The sequence below is a fragment of the Megalops cyprinoides genome, chromosome 17 (assembly GCF_013368585.1).
Source record: "Megalops cyprinoides isolate fMegCyp1 chromosome 17, fMegCyp1.pri, whole genome shotgun sequence".
NCBI classification, from domain to species: Eukaryota; Metazoa; Chordata; class Actinopteri; order Elopiformes; family Megalopidae; genus Megalops; species Megalops cyprinoides.
The window spans coordinates 14,290,215-14,312,212 of NC_050599.1; the positions used below are offsets into that span (position 1 = coordinate 14,290,215).

Consider the following 21,998-nt stretch of genomic DNA (forward strand, 5'->3'; position numbering starts at 1 on the left):
CTCCAAAACAATTCAGCTAAATGTCTTTGTGTGATAAACACCCTGATGCTCTGCTGATCGATCAGGACCAGTGCCACACCAGTTATCCGCTGCTTTGAGTGACAGACATTTCAAAAAACCATCAACATTCAATTACGCAACCAAGCCTGCCAGGTCACTGACAGGCTTTAACTTCACCTTTTAATATATTTGGTCTTAGTCACAGACCATACTCACCCTCAGCCCTTAAATGGCGAATTCAGCTAAAATGGAATCCCAAGACAAATTATTACAGATTCATTCAAACAATTATACACAATCCTTCAAGTACACACATAAGATATATGTTATAGTAACTCCCCATTAAGGTCTTGATGAGGCCATGATTTTTCATTTAGGTAAAAAAAGAGGCCAGCTCTGAGTAAAAGAATGAAAGGACATTTTAATAATATACAGAGGAGCAAAAAAGCAATATAAATCTAAATAATATAATAAATATGAAATATAAAATCTAGCTTAGCGCTAGACATATAATTACACGCACCCAGATTTGGAAAAACACACAGAAACACTGAAGCATTAAGAAATGAGGGGGATTTCATTCTGCACAGAATGGGCTGAAAAAATAGCTTTAAGTGCCATCAGGTTACAACCAAGCAAAACCGAAATCCCTAAAATAAATGTACCACTAAAAGACATATAAAAAATTAAAAAAACAAACATATCCAAGATCGTATGAAAATAGTTTGTTTTTTTTTTTTCTTTTTCTTACTTACAATAAGTTAAATATAAAAAATGAAACGTGATGAAATAAAATCACTGTGAGGCAGTCCTGGCTCAGGGCCTAAGCCCCTCTGTGTGGATAATTTCTATGATTCTGTAAAGCGAAGCTTCACTGGGGGGTTTATGGGAGGGCTTTATTGTGATGTCACACCACCTCCACCGTGCCCTCGGTGCTGTGCTGTACGGCCATGGTGTCGTTCTGGTTGGAAGTGGCCCCCTCTGGCTGGAACATGGCGCTGAACTGTGCCTCGCTCTCTCGCACCATCTTGTCAATGAACGGGCTGTTCATGGCACGGATGCAGTGCATCCGCACCAGGCCCGACTGCCCAGCTGACAGCAGCCAGCTCTGAGTGCCCAGGTTGGGGTTTATACGCACCTGAGAAGGGGGCAGAGAGAAACGGTGGTGTAGGAGCACATCTCGTAACCGAAAAGTTGCTGGTTTGAATAGACTGCTGCTGTGTCCTTGTGTACAGTAAGTAACCCAATCTGTAGTTATCCAGCTGTACAGGATGAAATGTGATGAAAAGTGACGTGAAATGGGGCGGCAGTGTAGCATAGTGGTAAGGAGCTGGACTTGTAACCGAAAGGCTGCTGGTTTGATTCTCCGCCAGGGCACTGCTGCTGCACTCTTGGGTGCTAAGTGCTTAACCCACAATTACCTCGGCAAATATCCAGCTGTATAAATGTGTAACATAGAAAGACTGTAACCTACGTACGTCACGTTGGAGAAGAGTGTCTGCTAAATGCCAATAATGTAATGTAATGCAACGCAATGTACATGTGAACTTGTGAGTCACTCTGCATGAGACCATCTTCTGAGCAAGCCTACATGTAAATTGCAGGTGTAAGAGATGGAGTGACAGGGTGATGCAGATTGTAGTCAGAGGATAGTGTGCAACCATCACAAGGAAGACAGCACTGTGACAGATGCAGGTTGGAGACAGAACCCAAGCGTTCAGGTCCAGCCTGTGGTGCAACGCTCCCTCACCGAGGAACATCACACAGAAAAATTCAGTGGAACACTTAAACCCATCGATTCACAGCCATTAACAGTGTACTTAACCTTCACTCCTCCTTTGCCTCCCCTGAATCATTGGACTAACACTGGCAATAAAACATCTCATTACACTTGAGCTTTAATTACAGTCAAGTACTCAGCACAGGAAATATTTGAGTTAGGCTTAATGTTAGTTTGATGTTATCCCACACAGCACATAGCATGTATATGGAATCAGGTAAACAACATTCACTTAACAGATGCATTTGCTGAGGGGTGCCTTAGACAAATGTGATCAACGTCACTTTATGGTATTGTTTGTGACAGATTATACAATCTGCTAAAGACAATTTAGGTAGAAAATCTGAAACCTTAGCCACTATCCAAAACCACAACCCCTGTGGGGTATCAGGTTTTTCGAACAACCTCTAAACTATGCCCATGACTCTTGGGGATGGGTGTCCTCCAGTGCTCTGTACTCATGAGAATCACTTTTAGGAGTCTCAAACAATCCCCCCTCCCCCCAACCCCCGGTCATGGCTACACATCCACTCAACCTGAGCTCTTGTTCCATTTCCCTGTTTTTTACTGCTGGGACCCAAAGTGACATTTTCTTCATTTTCCAGGCCATTACTTTCTGTCTGTCTTTATCGCCAGCCATTGATGAGTCTAGGCACTCCCCTTCATTACTGTGAGGGGGAAGCACACCACTGCACCGGATAACCCAGGGAGGCCAACACTCCGAAAATTAAAAATACGATTCCTCGAGGAAATCGACATGCACCTCTGCTTTTGAAAGGCAGAATAGCAGAGAAGAGTCAAGAAACAAAGACTATAATTAAGCTTTACTGCACACGATTTCCACTTGTAAAGTCGGTGCCCTCTTGAACAGGAATACGTACTAAGAAAAAATATAAACGGACACTGTGCTTCGGATTGCCTGAACTGTGGAAAACTCTGCCTTGGGGAGTAGACGAGCTGTATTGAGAGACGCAAACCAGCAGTAATGAGAGATGGGCTGAGCTTAGACGTGTGGGTGAGCTGTACCGAGAGATACAAATGAGCTGGGCTTAGAGATGCTGATGAGCAGTAATGAGTAAGGCAAATGAGCGGAGCTAAGAGATAAAAATGAATTGGACTAAGAGATGAGCGGAGCTAAGAGATACACATGAGCTGCGCTGAGATGAGCCATACTGAGAGATGGGCTGTGTTTAGAGCTATAATGAGGGCAGAGAGTGGGTTGCGACAGGAGATGTGTGGGGGTTGTATATGGAGCAATCAGAGGTGGAGATGAGAAATGCAGACTCACCTTGTGCAGAGATTCTAGCGGCATCTTGTCCAATGACATGATGCCCTTTGTCTCCGTGGCCTGCATGTGCTTGACCGGGGCTCTCTGGGCGGCATTCTTAAACGTTCTCTGCGGAAGAACAGCGTACACGGTCAGAGGATGCCATTGGCCAGGACAGCGCCACCTCTGGTTCGGAGGCTAAGACAGATTTTGAATGCTCTCTCCCTCAGGAGTTCTTTAACCCCCATTACCACAGGAGCCATGCTGACACAGCACCCAGCTCCCATGTGTTCAACACATGAACTGTGTGTATGTTCAATGCACTGGACAGCAGGAAAGACAGATTGAGGACAATGTGGCTCTTGTTCTCTTGAGGTAGGGTGGGGAGAATTTAATCAGCGGGAAAAACTCCTCTGCCCTCACCCAGCATACATGACACACATCATCCAGGGGGGCTGTAAGGGGGTGGGGGGTGGGGTGGTGAGGCCAGGGGTGTTGTGGGTAATGGACATGCTCGGCGGGCCATTGCTGCGCGTGCTACAGCAGTCAGCTTCGGACCCAGTGGAGCGGAAGGCAGGGGAACAGATGGCTGACCCAGGGGCAGGAGGCAGATTCATTTTTAAATTAATGAAGGGTGCAGCACTTAATCAACCCATAACCCCGGAGATGAGCCGTCACTAAGGGCCTGGCTGCGAAGGCTACAGTGTCTCCGTGGTAACTCCCCTGTCTCTCTCACACACACACACACACACACACACACACACACACACACACACACACACACACACACACACACACACACACACAACAAACACACCCCCGCCCCGCGATAACCTTAATGGCACACTCACCTCATACAATGAGATGGCCTGCTCTGGTGTACAAAGCAAAAAATAACTAACCAAATAAAGTCACCTGATCTCTCCCACTCAAAACCTGCAAGAAATGGCCTGTGACATTAACTGCTGCTGGTTTGCAGACAGGTTCTGACACGCATGCGTGCAGACACACACACCCTCCCATTGGTCTCTGTGGTCCAACAGATAGACATAACCTGACACGCACACACACTCACACGCACGCAGCCTCTGCAGTATCAGAGCAGCTCAGCTTATCTGCGAACACCCTTCCAACAAGGAAGGCTGGGAAAGATCTCTAAAATTCTTCCCCTCACCATGTCCATGTCGTGGAAATGGAGGTAGTGCTTCTTAACGGCTTCGCTGTAGACCTGGGACTCTGGGTCCTGTCCGTTACATTCTGCTCCCGGTGCATCTCTCTCTGGGTCAGAACCAAACCGGACCATGTCGGTTCTGTACACGGGCTGATGGGGAAAGTGGCGAGGAAAGAGTTAGGAGGAGGCACTCTGGAGCCTGCAGAAGGCCACGGAGCAGACGAGATTAATCTGCAGATTCTGGCACATGCCGGGGCTCTGGGGCACATTCTCACAAGTTAAGAACAAAAAGGAACGCAAGAGGGAATGTCGAGGGCGGAGCCGAGCACGTACAAATCGACGGTCTAATGTACGCTTGATGCCGCTGGGGTTGATGGACATGACAGGCAGCAGGACCATGATCACATCTCCGGTGATGTCTGCAGTCACACTGGTGTTCAGCCAATCCGAGAAGGAGGCGCTCTGAAACAAGAGTGACTTCAACATGTACATGCGCTCTTTCGCGTCAACGGTGAAAAGTTGCACGTGATAACATTTTAATATATGCTGACAATATGATGCTAGAATCAGAGTGCAGTAGTATTATGCAAGGAGATGGTAAATAGCCCTGGATTAGAAGAATAAGAGTAAGGCCATACCTTGACAGCAGGCTGTTGCACTCCATTGGCACACTATCATAGCATGCTGTCATGGCTGAATATCCTTCAGCTTGTCTGGCCACCACATCACCCTTTAACATCGTAGCTTACGTATGCCAAGTGACCCTGATTGTGTGAGTTATTCTTCATGTAACCATGATTGTCTGCACCCTCACTGTTTCAGGCAAACATACCCATATAGTTCCTTTCCTTGGTGCCATAAAGTATGGCTTATAGCCAAAGTATCCTGCATCTATGTAATGGATTCCATGCTGTCCATACCTATAAGTGAGACAAAAGACCTTTTTCAGTGACTTTAAACAAAAGCATTGAAGACATTACATGTGTCGAGGGTTTGTCTAAGGCACACACTGCGGTTGCTATTCGTGAGAATCAAAAAAGTAACAGACTCACTCCATTTACATGCAGTTTTCCAGTCAATAGTCCTTAACCTGGTTATGGTCATATTCCAAACAAGATGTAACACGAAATAGAACCATAAAATATGACCACATACACATAATAATCAGAGGACCCTAGATAAACCCTGACAGGACAAGCGTGAGAATTTTCATATTCTGAGAATAATTTCTGTGAGCCTTTTTGTTATCCATAACGCCTAGCTAGCGAGTGAGTTATGACCATAGATTCCTTGAAAAACACTGAACATGCAGACACTATCTTATAGGAGGAATATTCTGTCTTAGGTTTAAATGAATCAATATTCTTATTTTCTTATTTGAATTTCTCTTAACCAAAATACTTGCTTAGCTGTATTGGATGGTTATTGGAATAAGGTGTTTACATGACACATAGTCAGAAAACTTGAATCTTTGGGAGAAAATGTAACATAGTGAGTTTTTCAAAGAAATGGGCAACCCTGCATATTTACTTTCTAGAAAATATAATCTGGAAAATAAATCAATCTCCATATAATGTCAATACTGCAATCATCAGAGATGAGAGCAGGAGAGAGACTGGGCTATAACTCACGGTGTGTAGCTGCACTCTTGTGCCACGCAGATGCCAGACCAGTACAGTGGCCAGCACACCTCTGTGGATATGTAGCGCTTCTGCATGCTGATAGGCTCATACGTCTTCCTCAAATCCCAGAACTTCAGCTTCCTGTCATCGCTGGCTGTTACCATTAAATGACTGAAAGAAGGACAGGTAAGATTGACTTCAATCTGAGGACCTTCATTTAAGGTTGGTTAAACCCAGCTGGGCAGCTAAGAAAAATACCTGGTATCCCTCTCCTCCTATATCTGTCTCTTGGGCCATAAGTGTCTCATATCTAAAACTGACTACATTAGAATGTTACACTCTATCAATATTACACTCATTGCACTTCTCTTCCCATACTGTTATGGCCTCTGCTCTTTATAGTTTAATCACAAAGACAAATTTATAGATAAACACGTTTAAATGCAGTTGGATGTTCTGTGCGCACAGTGTGTGATGTTATGATCATCTTGCAATCTCTGGATTTTAATTATTTTTTGCTGCTCCACTGCACATATTACACATCGTAACAATAAGCCCCTCACACTTCAGATTTTACAGCAGACACAAATGGCAGTGACTTCATTAAGCGTACCAGATGTGGTCACCATCTCATGTCAAACAGAATGTGTCTTGAGTTAGCTGGCAAGAAATAAACAGCCTTTACCGCGTGTCTTCCCCTGACAATGACCCCAGAGCATGTATTCATGTATTTATTTAATCATGCATTTAAGTATTCTTTGTTTATAATTTTTTTTTGTTCCTTATTATTAGTTTGTCAGTCACTATTGTTTGGTCCTTCGTGGCACCCAGGCTGTCAGAGAATCCTTGACTAGCCAGAGATCTTCTGTATCTCTCCTCATTTGAGCATCTGGACCTACGCAGAGATGCCAGCTGAGCATCCTTCTGACTCCCGCAAAAGATGTTTACACAATGTTCATGCACGGCAACTGTCGGCATGCGGAAAATCTTCATTCACTTCTTCTGCTCGCTGATCAGCCATCTGTTTAACCCCCCCCCCCAACTCCCAGCATCATCACGTGTTTTTTTCACTTTGGTAATTGAATGTGTGCATTGGAATTCCGCGTAAGCTGGCTTTGGGTGTCTCGAGTGAGGATGTTAGATGTGAAAGCTATACCGGTGGCATTACCGGCATGCAGTGCCATGTTGGGGGGGGAGTATTGTTTTCAGAATGAGCTTTTCCAGTCCTCCATGCTGGAGCGCGCCCCTGTCTCCTGTAGAAAGGCCAGTGCTTTTTCACGCTCCAGGGCTGCTTTGGATTGCAAAGACAAGGACAGGCAGCATGTGCAGAATGGTAATGCGCCCGGCTGTGTGGCTGCTCCCCCCCGGGCTTCACAGAGATGGACACTCTGAATCGAAAAGCGGTTCCATTTTGTTCTTCTACAGCACAGAATAAATAGGGATTCTGGCAAAAGGGGCTGCTCGGTGTATGCAGAAGGTTCTGTCAATGGGTTCTTTGGCTCGACAAGCTGCAGGCCTTTATTCAATCTGACCACAGAGCACATTATAGGCATTTCCCAAATAATGACTACAGCGTCTATTCAGTCTTAAGGTGTGATTTCTCCTTGACTTTTAGTAACTACTTTAAGTCTGTGCTTAATTTGTTAGTTACCTACCCTGCATCATTTGTTCATTTCAGTGACTGGCAGAAGTTAAAAGACGCATACCTGCTTAAAATACTTGGTAAAAGCTGAGGATGAAGTACATTGCAGTTACACAGAACAGAACAGACTCACAATCCTTTCAGAGAAACCACAGTTGACCTCACTTCAAGATGGGTTCAGTGAGGTCACCAATGAATGTTTCTTTTAATTTTATGTGAATGTGCAGCTGAGGAATCTCTGAGAGGCTGGAGACCTGCAAGGGCAGGAAAGCCGAAAGGGGCGGCAGCTGCAGCTCGTACCTGGACGCCTTGCACCAGGCGAGGGTGCGGATGGCGTGGTCGTGGGCCGTGAAGCAGTGGTAGGGGTACAGCGTCAACAAACCGCGGGGCGACCGCACGCGCAGCAGCAAGGACTTGGTGTTCAGGTTCCACAAGTTCACAGTGCCTCCAAGGAGCAGTGGGGAACAGTCCATGAATCATTGCAGTGATCTACCAGCAAGGCCAGTAAAGTCACTTATCACCGTTACAATGTGAAGTCAACACTCTTCCTGCATGCTCTGGCACTGTTCAAGTCAAGTGCCACAGTTTGATCAGTGGTAGCCAATAAAACAGACTGGAGCGGGAAACAGGAGAGAAGTGGGGGCCGTGCTCAAAACAGGGAAAAATATGTTGCAATAAAAAACAGAATAGGGCCTTTGAGAATGGAAAGAAAAGATATACTTATTTATACACCGCTTCAGCTGTAAAGCATAGGTTCTCAAAAATTCAGAAAGCACTCTGGAACTGTAAATCTGTGCCTAAGCATGTAAGCGTTATAACTGTATTTGCTCTATTATACATTGTTTCTTTGTTTTCTTAATTGGACATTAAGAAAACAAAGTTCTCTTTTTGTGTGTCTTCTTACAAAAAACAAACGGTGTTCTCTTTTTCTATTGTGGAACAAAAATGGTGCATTTAATGTGCTGAACGTGTCGATAGATACCGTCGTAGAAGCCAGCTGCCAGGACATTGTGGGGCTTCATAGGCATCCAGTCCAGGGTGAAACACTGACCAGCCTGACTGGGTTCGCTAGCCTGAATGGAGCCCACCTTTAGAACAGCAACAGGCTGGACCTGCAGACAGAACACACCCTGTTCCAGCAGCCCTTTTGTGAAGTCATAAGCACTTAAACCTCCCTACTCACCTCTACCTCGTGAGTCGTGGGTCGTGTTCCACTAATGCACTCCTAATCAGCTCTGACAGGTAGTTCCATATTATGTGGGGGTATGTGTGATGTCAAATTAAGTATTCTCATTTTCAAAAATCAATCTGAAATGATGAATTATGAAATGTGTAGATTTCACCGGTAATTTCATTTCGGTAATCTTAGAAAATGCAAACAGAAGTGAAAATGTAGAGATTTATTTTCATTTCTATACTGAAGGTAAAATGGAATTCAATGCCAAAGGCTGCCAGATTCTGACAACACTGATGTAAACTGCACTGAACCATCTTTGGATAGACAGTATTTTGCCTCAAAGTCCATGGTTTGACGACAGCTAGGACAAAAGTATGCAACTTTGCGGTAGAGCCTTATCTTCAAGTGTGTTGTGCTGGTTGGATGTTTTCTGAGAACAATTATTGACCTACCTGGCATATCAGTGGAGCTTGGCTGTCTCCTCCTATTGGAAAACACATAAATAGTGTTTATCAACCACTTTATGTTCTTACAGATACGAAATTTATAATTCAATACCTGAGCACACATTTATTACAGAAATTAATTAGAGATGAGGGGGTGGTTTGCTGGATGAACTCAAGGAGGTATCCTCATCCATCTGTGACCGCAAACACACACATGTGCTCATAAACCTGCCAGTACCTGCACACACAGCAACACGAGCACTCTGAAACACAGGAACACATTCTAACACACACACACACACACACACATACACACATACACACACACACACACACACAGCAACACGAGCACTCTGAAAAACAGGAACACATTCTAACACACACACACACACACACACACACACACACACAGGAACACACACACACACACACACACACACACACAGCATACATGCATGCACTTACATATTCTAACACCTACACACACGCACAGACACAAACACAGAAAAAAGGGCAGGTTGGTGTAAATCACAGGCCCTTAAAAAAGATGCTCTAATTCTGCACAGTTCTGCTGCACAGACAGGATGGAGAGGCATCGGGAACCAGACTCCCTCACAACCGTGAGTCTGTCATTTTTCTGATAGGATGGACTGAGAGGCTGTCAGTCTTTGTGGAGGCGCCCACCCTTCGTAATGGATGTGCGGGGAGCAGAGAGCGTTTCATCACCGGGCAGACAGAGCCCTATTCATCGTCCTGAGCACTGTCCTTTAATGTGAGCCTCGGACTCCGGCGAGGCGGCCTGCCCGATGCACGGCCTTTTAGAAACCAGACCCGCAGATCCCCCAAAACACATCAATCCTTCTGAAAATGGCCCCGTGCCGGGGCGCATCCGTCCACAGGATCTAACACAAGGCACTAAATGAGGAGCTGCTGCCTCTCTGCCTTCCAGCACTCCTTCTTCATCACTACATGCCACAAGCAGGATAAATATATATAAAATTACTTAATGTCATCCACACGCATTACTACACACATAAATGCATTATGTAACATGTATGCATTATAACAATTAGCACAATATACACAGGAGGGGCTCTGTGTGGTGTAGTGGGCATAGCACTGGAGTCTTTACCAAAGGAAATGCTGGTTTCAGCCTTAAGTGAAACGTTCCTATTGTACCTATAAGCTAGGTATGGTAACTTGATTTCTCTGACTGAATAAATGGCTGACATTAGAGGTGAAGAAGAGAGCTGTGCCGAACAACAGTGACCATTCCAAAAATACATTCCAGCACGATGGCAAAGGAGCTACCGCGCCTACAGCCATGTGACATAATTAGACGCAGGAGTACAAAAATCAGACAGTTGATTTCTGCGCACTTAACGGGTTGAGTTTGTCTGCCCCTGTGTAGTATGCCACAGATGAAAGACACTGTTGTATTTGCAAGGCTGGGCTACTGGCCACTGCAGAGCGACTCACAGGGCGGCTGCTGTCTGTGCTGTGGTGGCACGTGCACAGGGAGCTCACTGCAGAGCTGCTCTCCCCCAGGTTCAGCGCTCTCGGCGCCTCTCTGGTCGATAGCAAGCCCGCACCCTCACTCACTCACAAGAGACAGCCCCAAAATGCAAGCCCCTCCGATAGGCTGACTAAGCCCTTCCTGACTGACAGCCCCCGGGTAAAGGGGTGTCAGGTACTAGCCTGAAATTCATGGCTTCAAACACTAACAACTGCGTAGCGATGCATCTTTTTTGTCATTTCAATTATAGATCCTTGTCTGATGGAAACGAGCTAGTAAATTATCTCCATTGAGCAAGGAGAAGCAGCTCTTTCCCCCCCATCTTTTACAGGCGGACTCATACACACAAAAAAGCTATTTAGAATTATCTGAGCCAAACATTCTGAAGCTATTGTGTAAACGTTAGCGGCCAGCTCTGGTTAACGCTTTCACTGCTGGCTCACGCACTGTTCCCTTCACTTTGAGGCCCAAAAAAAAAAAAAAAATCCCTTGCGGAAAGAGAGAAGATCAGGCATTCTTTCAGAAAATGGCAAACTAATTTCCAGGATGCATGGAGACAATTCCTCTCCTTAAAGGACTTCAGGAGGACAAAGACACTGCATTACAAACACAATGCACCAGGTCCGTGGTTAAATGTAAGGCTTTGTGACAGAGAGGAAATGCAATCTGTGGGGAAAATGAGCGTGTGGAGGGTACTTGTCAGCCCTGTTTCAGGGGTAGGAGGACACCTCCTGGCTCCAGTTCCGGCTGGCAGGACTCAGCAGTTCTCCAAGAGGCCAGATGTACATGTGGGGACTCAACCATGTCCACCCCCACCAAATGTGGTCAAATCCCCTTAGGATATGGTTCAAGGTCAAGAGGCCTGACGGTCAAGGGTCAGTAAACCTCAACATTCAATATACCCAACCCTCTGTATGACCTTCCAACACACTGCCATTTGCCAAGAGGCACACTAACCCTTTGCAGCTATAATGCTACAATGCCTGCATTACAGAGGACAACTGCTAGAGAGATTAGACCACATTTTATACTGAAATCCTGCTGAATATACTAAAAACACATACTGCTTCTTTAAATTGTGGGGAGCACAGCAGATTTAGATTCCAGAGTGCTGCTGGTTCAAATCCTATTAAGGCACTACTGTTGTGACCTTGAGCTGCTATTTAAACTGAAAGCTGAAACATCCAACTATTTAAATGTATAAGAGAGGTAAGTCACCCCAAAAACACCCCGTTTTATCAGCAAATTATGTGAAAATTAAATAATCTGATTAATAATCTTAAAATTAAATAATCCGATGTAGTGTATCAAAAATGTTTTTGGTCTGAAAATTGTAAACTGGAGTAGATCTGTGGTGTATAACCGAAATTTAAATATGGTGGCACCTTGACACATAAATAAAAACACGTAATAAAACCAGCAAAAGGCAGGAATTGCCTATAAACCGCATGATTTTGATGAAGCTGCTGTGTTAGGGAAGGAATATGACTCTTCCAAGGCTGACTGGGAGAAGTGTAATTAGGCAGGCATTAAACTGTAAATTCAGCGTAATAAATAAAGTGCAAAACAACAAAAGCCTACAAAGGAAAGCGCCTGGAAATTGGAAAATAAAGATTCGTGCCATTAATTAACCGCAGTGGAGCTCCTCTTATCTCCTGGGGTGAGCTGGGCCAACCAATACAGTCCGACTGATGCCTGACAGTGACTTACCGAGCGTTAGGGGAGCGCAGCGAACAGAGGAATGGGAATAAAGCAGGCATTTCGGGTTCAATAAAGCCAATTTAATGCCATCCTCCCAACGATGGAGGGCTGCTTCGCCTCTCACGGACAGAGACAAAAATGATGCCGGATTGTATTGCCACTTTTCTGAGTGCAAAGCCACAGCCACTGCGACTGCCACAAACAGAGCATTTGCTTTCCTGTGCTTTCATGGTCGATAGTTTGAATAATTAAACCGAACAGCGCGGAGCGTTGCCGCAGATGGGGACAGGTACACTCTCTGAAGGTAATGGATGGAAAAGGTAGCCGTTCTATTAATCTGGTGTGCAGTATATCGTTGTGCACCGTGGCTTATGAACTCATCAGATGAGCTTGCTGGGCTCTTGGGTTAATAACTTTTATCTGTCAAAACAAACAGCTGCATATCTGGATAATTTCCTCGTTAATCAAATTAACTGCTCAGACTTTATTCCCACATCTATGGTGTCATGACAATATGCTGTGTTTGTGCATGCATTGCTTTGGCATGCACAACATACCCGCGTTTTAATATCAGCCCCTATTGGTTTATACATGGCCATGAAAGTAACTGGTTTATAAACAAATTCCTGCTGATCTGGGTTTTTTCCTCACTGTGAGGTGATATAAAGTAGAAATCCAGAAGCTTCTCAGTGATAAATAATCACAGCTTTGCCATCAATTTTCCACTGAGCATTGGGTGACCCTGGCTGAACTGAAGTAATTATACTGAATGGCCTGCATTGCATATCAAGCATCACAAACTCCAGCCTCAGTGTGCCTGTGTGTGTGTGTGTGTGTGTGTGAGAGGGGTGTCAGCAGGCCAGAGACTCTCCCACTCTGATGGAGGCGGGGCCCCTGGAAGACTGCACACTGCAGGAACAATGTGAGTTTGGTATCACAGGATGCAGCCAGCCTGGGACACACCCCCATACATCACTGGGACACTCTCTAGATAATGCAGTGCAGGGATGCCCAGCAATGGGACAATCTGATAGAGCACTGCAGATAATCTAATATCCCCAGAGAGGGGGAGGGAGCAGCAGACTGGGTCAGACAGCTGCTATAACATAGCTAATGTTAACTGTATTAGACTGTGCTGGCACACACCTCCAAACTAAGGCATGCTGGCACACTGACATGAACATACAGACCTTTCTCTACATCACACAGCGAGACCCAGGATTCACTGGGGAATACTTCAAAATGTGTACTGAATTTGCTTCAAAAAGTGCAGCCAACAGAGATACTGTGCTGTAAGAGATGTCGTCTTTCAGACAGGACATTAAACCCAGGTCTTGACTTCGCACCTCTCACAAAGAATGGGGGGCTCCTAAGTGCCCTGGCTAAAATCAGGCTCTTTCAATGTGGCGTCTAATAATCTCCCAGTTTAAGTGGGTAAATATTCCCTCCCTTATCACGTCAGCTGATGAGTGGCGAGTATTCTGATACAAAATGGCTACCACGCATCACCTATATGGGTGCTACACATCAATGGTGGCTGAAGTGAGTCCTCCTCCTCTTCACTGTAAAGCACTCTGAGAACCTTGATAAGGGCTATATGAATGTAACCTATTATTATTCACTCAGTAGAACAAAAACATTTGGTACATTAATCTCATTTTTATGGGGACTCAGCAAATGCTTTATAGGAGTTTTATAAAACATAATGCTGAATATACAGTACCAATGAAATGTTTGGAGACACTGGATTAAGATAATGGGAAACATGCATTCAAAGACATTCTGATCGAAAGACTTATGTTTAAATGCGTAAAATTTGTTTCTTAGATACATAGAAATAGTAAAGTTGATGCCTACGTATACATTTCTTTCCAAAAAATTTTGGTCACTGCATAATTCCATTTGTGTTATTTCTTAGATGTGATGTCTTTACTAGTATTCTAAAAATGATACAAATAAAGAAAAACCCTTCTATGAGTAGGTATGTCCAAACTTTTCACTGGAACTGTAGGTCTCACTCATATAAAGGACACAAGTCACACCATACAGAGAACATATTTTTGATTTTTAGTATCTTTGCATAGAAGTAAGAATTAATTCTTTCCCTTTCCTCAAAAACAGCTCTGCTCTGGAAGGTCCCAGAATTCCTTGTTTGTGATATCATTCAGGAGACACATAAAGGTAAGTGGTATTATATTACATTACATTATTGGTATTTAGCAAACAGCCTTATCCAAAGTGAATTACATCAGTTATCCATTCATACAGCTGAATATTTACTGAGGCAACTGTGGGTTAAGTAGCTTGCCCAATGATACAGCAGCAGGGCCCCATCGGGAATCGAACTGGCAACCTTTCGGTTACAAGTCCTGCTCCTGTGCTACACTGCAGCCCCACTATGTGCTGAACTATGGGCTATTTCCCCCACATGTTCATTTTCATTTGTGGGTAGTTTATAAATCAAAAACGTACATGAATGTTATGGATTTTTTCCAGCTATGTCAAGCAGATAAACAGTCCACATATGTAGCGTGATTTCCATCTCTCTACTAACAGGATCCATCGAATCCTACAATGATCATATCAGAGACACACCTGTCTCTCACCTGCCACTCTGGGAATGCCTGTTTCCATACAGACATTACCAGAGTGAGCATGAAATTCTGTAAGATAACATAACATTCTGTTCCAAGCTGATGTGTGTACCACCCTTCACTTTGACTTTAAACGAGCTCCAGATGGACGGTGACTACAAGCAGATGCACTGCACCCCGTGGTGCTTTGTGAATTCACACAGTCAGCCGTGGCATTAACACTCAGAGTAGTGTTCTCCGGTGTTCCAGTCACTCAGGGCCGCTGTTTACCGATGTTCAGCTAATCAAGGCGTTTTATACAACAGAGCCAGAGAGGAAGGAGCTCCACACCAGGACCAGTGAGGTTGCCAAGCTGCAGCGTCACTGGACCTGGTTATGAGTCACCGACCCTCCGGATCATGGCGACTCCTTACATTACTGATTCATTCGGTACAGAACCAGAACAATGGAGGAAGTGATTTGCCTGCTGGAAGTACCGCACCACACTGATACACTTCCTGACGCTCCCTCGCACTGTAGACATTACTTCAAATGATTTTTTCCTTCCTTCCACCGATGTAAATGTAGGACTGGATTAAATGTGACTGATTTAAACTCCTTAAGCAGTAAAATGAAACTGGGCGACACTTTTACCACAAACTCTGATCATAATATTACAATCAAATTGGCATAAATATGCTTAGAATGATGTGCTGTGACAATCTGCTTTAGTAGAACAACCTGTTCTGTTCCTCAAGAAATGGTAGGTTTACTTCAGTGTGTTGCAGGAGGTTCATTTGAGGGTATATGTCTCCCCCTCCTGGCATTATAACAACATTGTTGCCATAAAACACCACAAATTTTTCTTACTTTTTTTGGTGTCTGTGAGAAAAGCCTCTTAAATCTTTTTAATGCGAGAACTGTATGCTTGAATCCAGAGCTCTCCAAAAATGTGCTACTGTATGCTATCCTTACAAGGAAAGCCCCAAGCAAAAATAAAAAATTGGCATGCCTCATGATACACATCAAGTAATTATATCCACTTAACTGCCAGCCAGACTTGCCAGCCAGACTCGTTTGAGTGATCAGAGAAATACAAAACACAGCTGAGAAGAAAGTAGCCTTTTTTACATAGATCTCTCACACAGAGAACACGCACACACAACAGTTTTTGGGGAACTTCTGTTACTATCATGCAGTGATCAGCGAGGTGCTTTTACAAGCTCTACCTTTCGTTCGGCTCTTCCTAACAGCCATCAGGGCATCCTGGTGAGGCAGGCTGTACACTGTGATGTTCCCACTGGACAAAGCTGCAGCCAGGATCCCCAGCCTGGACATCTGGGGAACCTGCAGCACAAATGAGACAAGCTCAGGATGGATACGTAACAGCGATAGACAGATACGCAACAGTACATATGTGCTCCTGCTCTGCACTAGAGAGGGAGAAGTGGGGTCTGCATGCAGCATGAGGGCTGTCCTTTTACTGGTGTGCCAGCGGATGTGATGCTCCTACCTTTCTGGAGGTTGTTGGCAGCTCCCACGCCCCACTCGGGCACCACTTCATATCCCAAATACACCCGTCGTCCATGGCGACGGCGTAGGCCAAGCGTGCTGGGGCCGCGGGGCTGAAAGGAGAACTGGTGTTAGCCTGGGCATCATTTGCTGTGTATCACAGTGCGTGTGTGTGTTTTTTTCTGGGCATGTGCTATGACAGCTCACCATGTGTCATACTGCAGTTCGCCCAGGTCCCATATCTGCAGCAGGGCGGGCTCAGTGGAGGTGCCCGTCATCACATGCTGGTCGTCCATGCCCCTGTGGCAGTAGATGGCAGCGAACTGGCTGCTGGTCGCCCCGCCTGGACACGGGCACCAGTCCATGGACCAGATAGGGCCACCCACAAAGAAGCCCGTGTCCCAGCGCTCGGGGTGAACAGGGAGGCTGTCGAACCTAGGGAACGACATTGAGGCGTGAGTCACTGTCAGTCACCCAGACTGTGCTACCCATTGATTGATCAAAGGAACTTTACTACACAGAGTGCTCTCTGCCTTGCTGCAGGGCACTTTACAACCTATAAGAGAGAAATAAAAATGACTGCAGGAAGAAATTATATTAACAATTCCAACAGCAGAGATGAAATCCCATGATAAAAACTTCTTTTAGAAGCATATTCACTCCAGGTTCACTTGCTGCTCAGAGGAGCTGCTAAGGCAATGCTTTTTTCCTGGCCCAATTCCATGGCTGTCCCATAACTTTGCCTACCTTTGAATTTTGCATAAGGTTGTCTCTTCTTTGAGTCCCTCTCTTGAAATCCTGAAGGCTGGAGATTGCTCTTGTTTGGGTAAGTATTTCTCCGACTCACTGAAGAAAACAAACACCCTTTAAAATAGCACTTAATCACCAATTTAATCACCAAATACTAAACCCTTATCTGGTGGGTGAAAGAATCTGTAAATGCTCATTATCTGAATGTTCAACCAAATGTACAGGAGGAACATATAATACCTTGCAGACAGGAATTGCCAGTCTTTAGCCGAAGGGATCCACTCAGGAAAGACCCAGGAGGCATGGTGCTCCTCCCGGCTGCAGGATGGACAGACAGAAATTTGGTTTTATGAACCAGACATGTCACACAACCAAAAGTCACTGTTATTTCTGATAACCATATGCAGTGCTTTGTCAATGTCCAAGGATAAAAATAACACTTCTAGTGCACAGCAGATTGAGACATTACAGGTTTCACAAGGGGCAGATTAATGCATTGAATGAAAGATGTCTTACTACCTTTCACTTAGTACACTAACCTGCTTCTAGTATCACTCAGTATAGCTCCAATGGCCATGCACTTTGAGCATTATTTTCATTTCTAAAGATGCTGTTTGTTCCTTTTCTAAAATGATTACATTGCTCACATTTTGCTGGAACTGTGGCACTGTAATGATTATTCTCTACTTTATTTCAATTACTTAGGCAGAATGAACACTTTTCACACTGAAACAAATCTTTTTTAAGGCAGAATTGTGCAAAGCTGACAAAATACTACCTGATAAAATACACCTTCTACAGCTATAGTCTGAGTAGAAGGTGTAGTATATTATATTACTACACAAGGTTATGTGAAGACATAAGATTCTATTCAGAAAGGGTCAGACAGAATGTAGTAGCTTACAACTCCTTAGTGGTAGTGGTACAACACCAGATAGGGCCCATGACATTGTTCACCAAGCCATTGGCTGCCATGCCTTTGTATTTGCGCTTAGCCTGTAGGGAAGAAAAAAACTAAGTCAGCAAGGTTCCCCTCAAGTTTTTTTTCCTCAACCTCCACTTGTTCCCCCTGACCTGGAAATGTCTGAACTGGACTCACTGTCGGTGTGCTTTTTCCACGGGAGTCTCCACGCAACATCTTCAGCTCCCTGTCCAAGCTCGAGACGGAGTCATCGTCATCGTCGTCCTGGGTGTGCTCTTCCTCGCTCTCATCATCCTTGTGGTCAGGGACAAAGTCTTCATCCCCGCTGGCTTCATCGCTGTCCAGGTCCCGGGCTTTCCTCTTCTTCCCACGGCCCCGGGCCTGTTTCTGGGGCGGGCCAGAGCTGTGGTCCAGATCTAGCTTACCTTTTTTCTTATCGGAACTCAGATGCGTATCCTCCATGTCTTCCACCAGGGAGTGGAGGTATTCCATGGCACTGTGACAAACCAGCGATACCAAATGTTCACCTCTCAGACCAGCCCAACCAATCCTGATGCTTTCCAAGTATGCACCAACAGGGAAGTAAAAAAATGAACTGCAAGGACAATTAGACAATTTATACTATATTCTGTAACTGTAATAATAATTATCATACAGGGTATCTCATTTTTTTGTTCAACACTGAGCTAAAGTGTATTAGTTTCCCAACGGCACAGAGCAAAAATAAATATACCTTTGAAAACAAGTGCTTTTGGGCCTTAAAATAATAACAACAGGGCCCAGAGCCAGGGGAAAATGAGAACGCACTAGGAAAACCCTTTCATATGAAGTAGAAGATCTGGAAATTGTTAGAATGCTTACTGATGTCACGCCGGCTAGATAAGGCAGTGCTAAGTACAACAGCTGTGGGGTTTGAACCAACAACCTCCTAATCGTACACATACAGCCGTGACCGCTCTGCCACACAAAGCTGCTAGAAGATTGGGCCTTACGCCTTGGCAGCTCTCCTCTTCGGTCTGCCACTAGGGGTCATCTCCTGCTCTTCTGCGTTCCCCAGCTGGTTTTGGGGCTTTGAGAGAGGCGTGCTAGTTAGCTGACACTCAGCAGCTGCGGCAGCAGCAGCAGCCAGAATCTCAGCCTTGGTCCTCCTCTTTCTGCGTTTCTGTGGTGCTGGGGTCTGTTCTTTGTTGGTCTCTGTGCTTGTCGCTAGGCTGGGGGCGGTGGATTTGGAAGGCGTGAGCACCTTCTTGGGCCTGGGGTTCTTCCGTGGCCGGCCCACTTTTCTCGGTTGCCGGACAGGTGAAGAGCTGGATGCCGCATTGGATGGCTCGTCAGAGAGAGGCTGGGTGCTGTCCACCCGCTGACCTGTGAAGAATGGGGTAATGTTCTGGAACTGGTCACCCAAAAGATTCGGACAGAAAATGTGTGCTCATTTTATACATGAAGATATAATTATAGAAAACAGGTGGGGTTGTCTCCAAAGAGTGTTTCTCTGCATTCTTCCAGAAACAAGCAGTTCTATGACATTTGGATTAAGGACAACAACATTGGCCTTCACAGAGAACAAGATAAACAGGTACTGATACTCACAAGAAGACTCATCGTGGTTTTGCTGATCTGCTGAGCTGCCTCGTGCAGAGTCAACATCTGGTCCATTGTCCACATCTGTGCCATTCTCCACACCTGTCACGCTGTCCATACCTGCACATCCCTGAACACTGTCAGCAAGACTGGTCTCTACCGTGGCCTTGGCAACCAAGCTGATAGCCTTTTCAGAACCAGCATGGCCCTCCCTGAGTTTCCCGGGTTCTGAAGCATCTTCGTGCAGCTTCTGAGTCCCTTCCCTCTGTTTGACCCCGGATAGCTCACCCTTGCGCCCCTCAGACTCCTGGGTTACCCCCAAGACTTTATTCCTTCTGCACGTCTTAGCCTGGACAGTGGCTGCCATCAATGGTCCTGGTCCCTTGCACGTTCAACAGCGTCGCTAACAGAACAGCATACCTGGGAGAGAGATGCACTTCAATGCATGTTCAAATCTTTACTGGTTTAACACACAGAAACAGTAGGACATTTATGGGAAATCAAAATAAAAGTTGTGTCCGGTTCAGTCGCAGATCTTACCCAGAGGACACATTTATGGATTTATTCATATGCATGAACTTGGCTAGCGCGCAACTATATCACAGCGCAACATAGCAAATTAAATCTAGATAGTGAATAATTTAACAGTTAATATTGATTGTTAATTTAAAAAACCCGGGAAAGTCTAACATAATGTAGTCTACTACAATTTATATTCCATACAACGTAATCTGTCATTGGAATATTCATTTTTTAATTCATTCTTTTATATATTATTTTATATCGTTTGTTAATTTATATATGTAACCATCTGCGTTAAGGATTCTTGATTGTAAAAGGGTTGTTCTTGGTTTCTGTAAATGGTAGTATTCTCTAGTACTCTCTAAGACACAGTAGAACGTTTATGGGTTTCACACTGGGAGCAGGCTGGCAGCCTCGCAAATGAAGAGGGTAACGTTATCGGCATTAAACCAATGGCTCAAAGCATTTTGCCAGCCACGTAGCTAACGTTATCGGTTAAGGAGAGCGTGGGACACATAGCTAGCCAGTTAGCTAGATAACATCTGATTTGTAATAACTGTTGTTTTGACTGGAAACGTTAAGAATATTCATACAATCATACTGCACACACGATTGTAGCAATATTCAGCTAACCATTTCCTTTCCACATTCAAACAGCTTCCTGTTGATGATGTATCGATATAGTTAAAGGGCAATGTCAGATGCAGCTAGGTAGCTAGCTAACCCAGCTAATTTAGTAGAAATAAGAAAAAACAAACACATTAACTATTATATTTTAGACTAGCGAATACGATTTCCTTTGTGAATATTTATGGCCAGCTAGCCTGAGGTTGTTTATCAAAAGCTAGCATTCGCTGCATAATTTCACAAGGAAAGCTGTCAAACATCGTCTTAGCTAGCAAGCTAGCCAACTACCTCATGGAGAAAACCTGGCCAGCTAAGTTGCTAGCTAGCTATGCTAGTATCTGACCAGGCAAGCAAAGCACAACAGGAAAGACCTCCGCAAATACAGTATGTTGGCTAATGTTGCACCCATAGCTCAACCGAATAAACCAGTTCCCAACTCCAGAAGGGCCTGCTAGTGTGCTGACCCACAAAGACTCGTTTCGAAACCCATAAACCCATATGCACGTTTATTGAAAGAAGAACTTACTTCACAGGAACGTTGCATCCACTTAAACTGAATGCAAAGTACCTTTGAATTGTGCACGTTACTATACACTTACCAACAAATAAGTATGCTTCGACTATTACGAATAAGACAAGGAAAAAAAAATAATATGATTACTGATCCCCGCTATCACACACCAATGTCCACTTCTGCGGCGTCCATGTTTACTCTCTCAGACTGTGATCTAAAAGCCTCTCTGCTGCCCCCATGTGTCATAGAGGTGATACTAACTTAGCAGTTATTTGCAATTCACGTAGTCGCCACAAGTAGGGCGTATTGAGGTCTACCATTCAGGAGGATGCCATGCAAACCGGCGAAAATGATATCATTTGCAGTGTAAATTTTACACCAAGGGTTATTCTGCGCACATTCTCGCCCCAACGTTTAACTTCTTAATAAAGTAAGTGTGATTTCTGTAATACACTGCAGGTGGTCTTCTGTTTGTCTGGTGATTGCTCACGATTGCGTTGTGTGTTTGAAAAAATGAACAAATGGATGAACAAGTTAAAGGTACATTTTTTTTTCTCTTATCTGATTTATTTTGTGAGTGAAATAAACACAAGGACGAGAAAACGAAAACTCTTGTATATCCTAATATCCTGAGTTAATGGTAATGATCAAGACAATGGCAGTGTCTTGTATGTG

At 44.6% G+C, this 21,998-nt stretch overlaps 1 protein-coding gene across 1 annotated transcript; it reads right to left on the minus strand.

Moving 5' to 3' along the window:
- Positions 1-814: 814 nt before the first annotated feature.
- Positions 815-21,516, minus strand: gtf3c2 (general transcription factor IIIC, polypeptide 2, beta). Its single transcript, XM_036549876.1, has 19 exons — positions 21,409-21,516; positions 19,670-20,080; positions 19,072-19,444; positions 18,257-18,575; positions 18,062-18,153; positions 17,398-17,475; positions 17,155-17,253; positions 16,615-16,842; positions 16,409-16,520; positions 16,125-16,242; positions 9,112-9,143; positions 8,465-8,594; positions 7,783-7,927; positions 5,850-6,011; positions 5,051-5,138; positions 4,552-4,680; positions 4,222-4,368; positions 3,069-3,176; positions 815-1,138 (listed from the first exon to the last, which is right to left on the minus strand). Exons 2-19 carry the CDS (start codon positions 20,025-20,027, stop codon positions 908-910), a joined length of 2,949 nt encoding a protein of 982 aa, XP_036405769.1. The 5' UTR covers positions 20,028-20,080; positions 21,409-21,516; the 3' UTR covers positions 815-907.
- Positions 21,517-21,998: the final 482 nt, after the last annotated feature.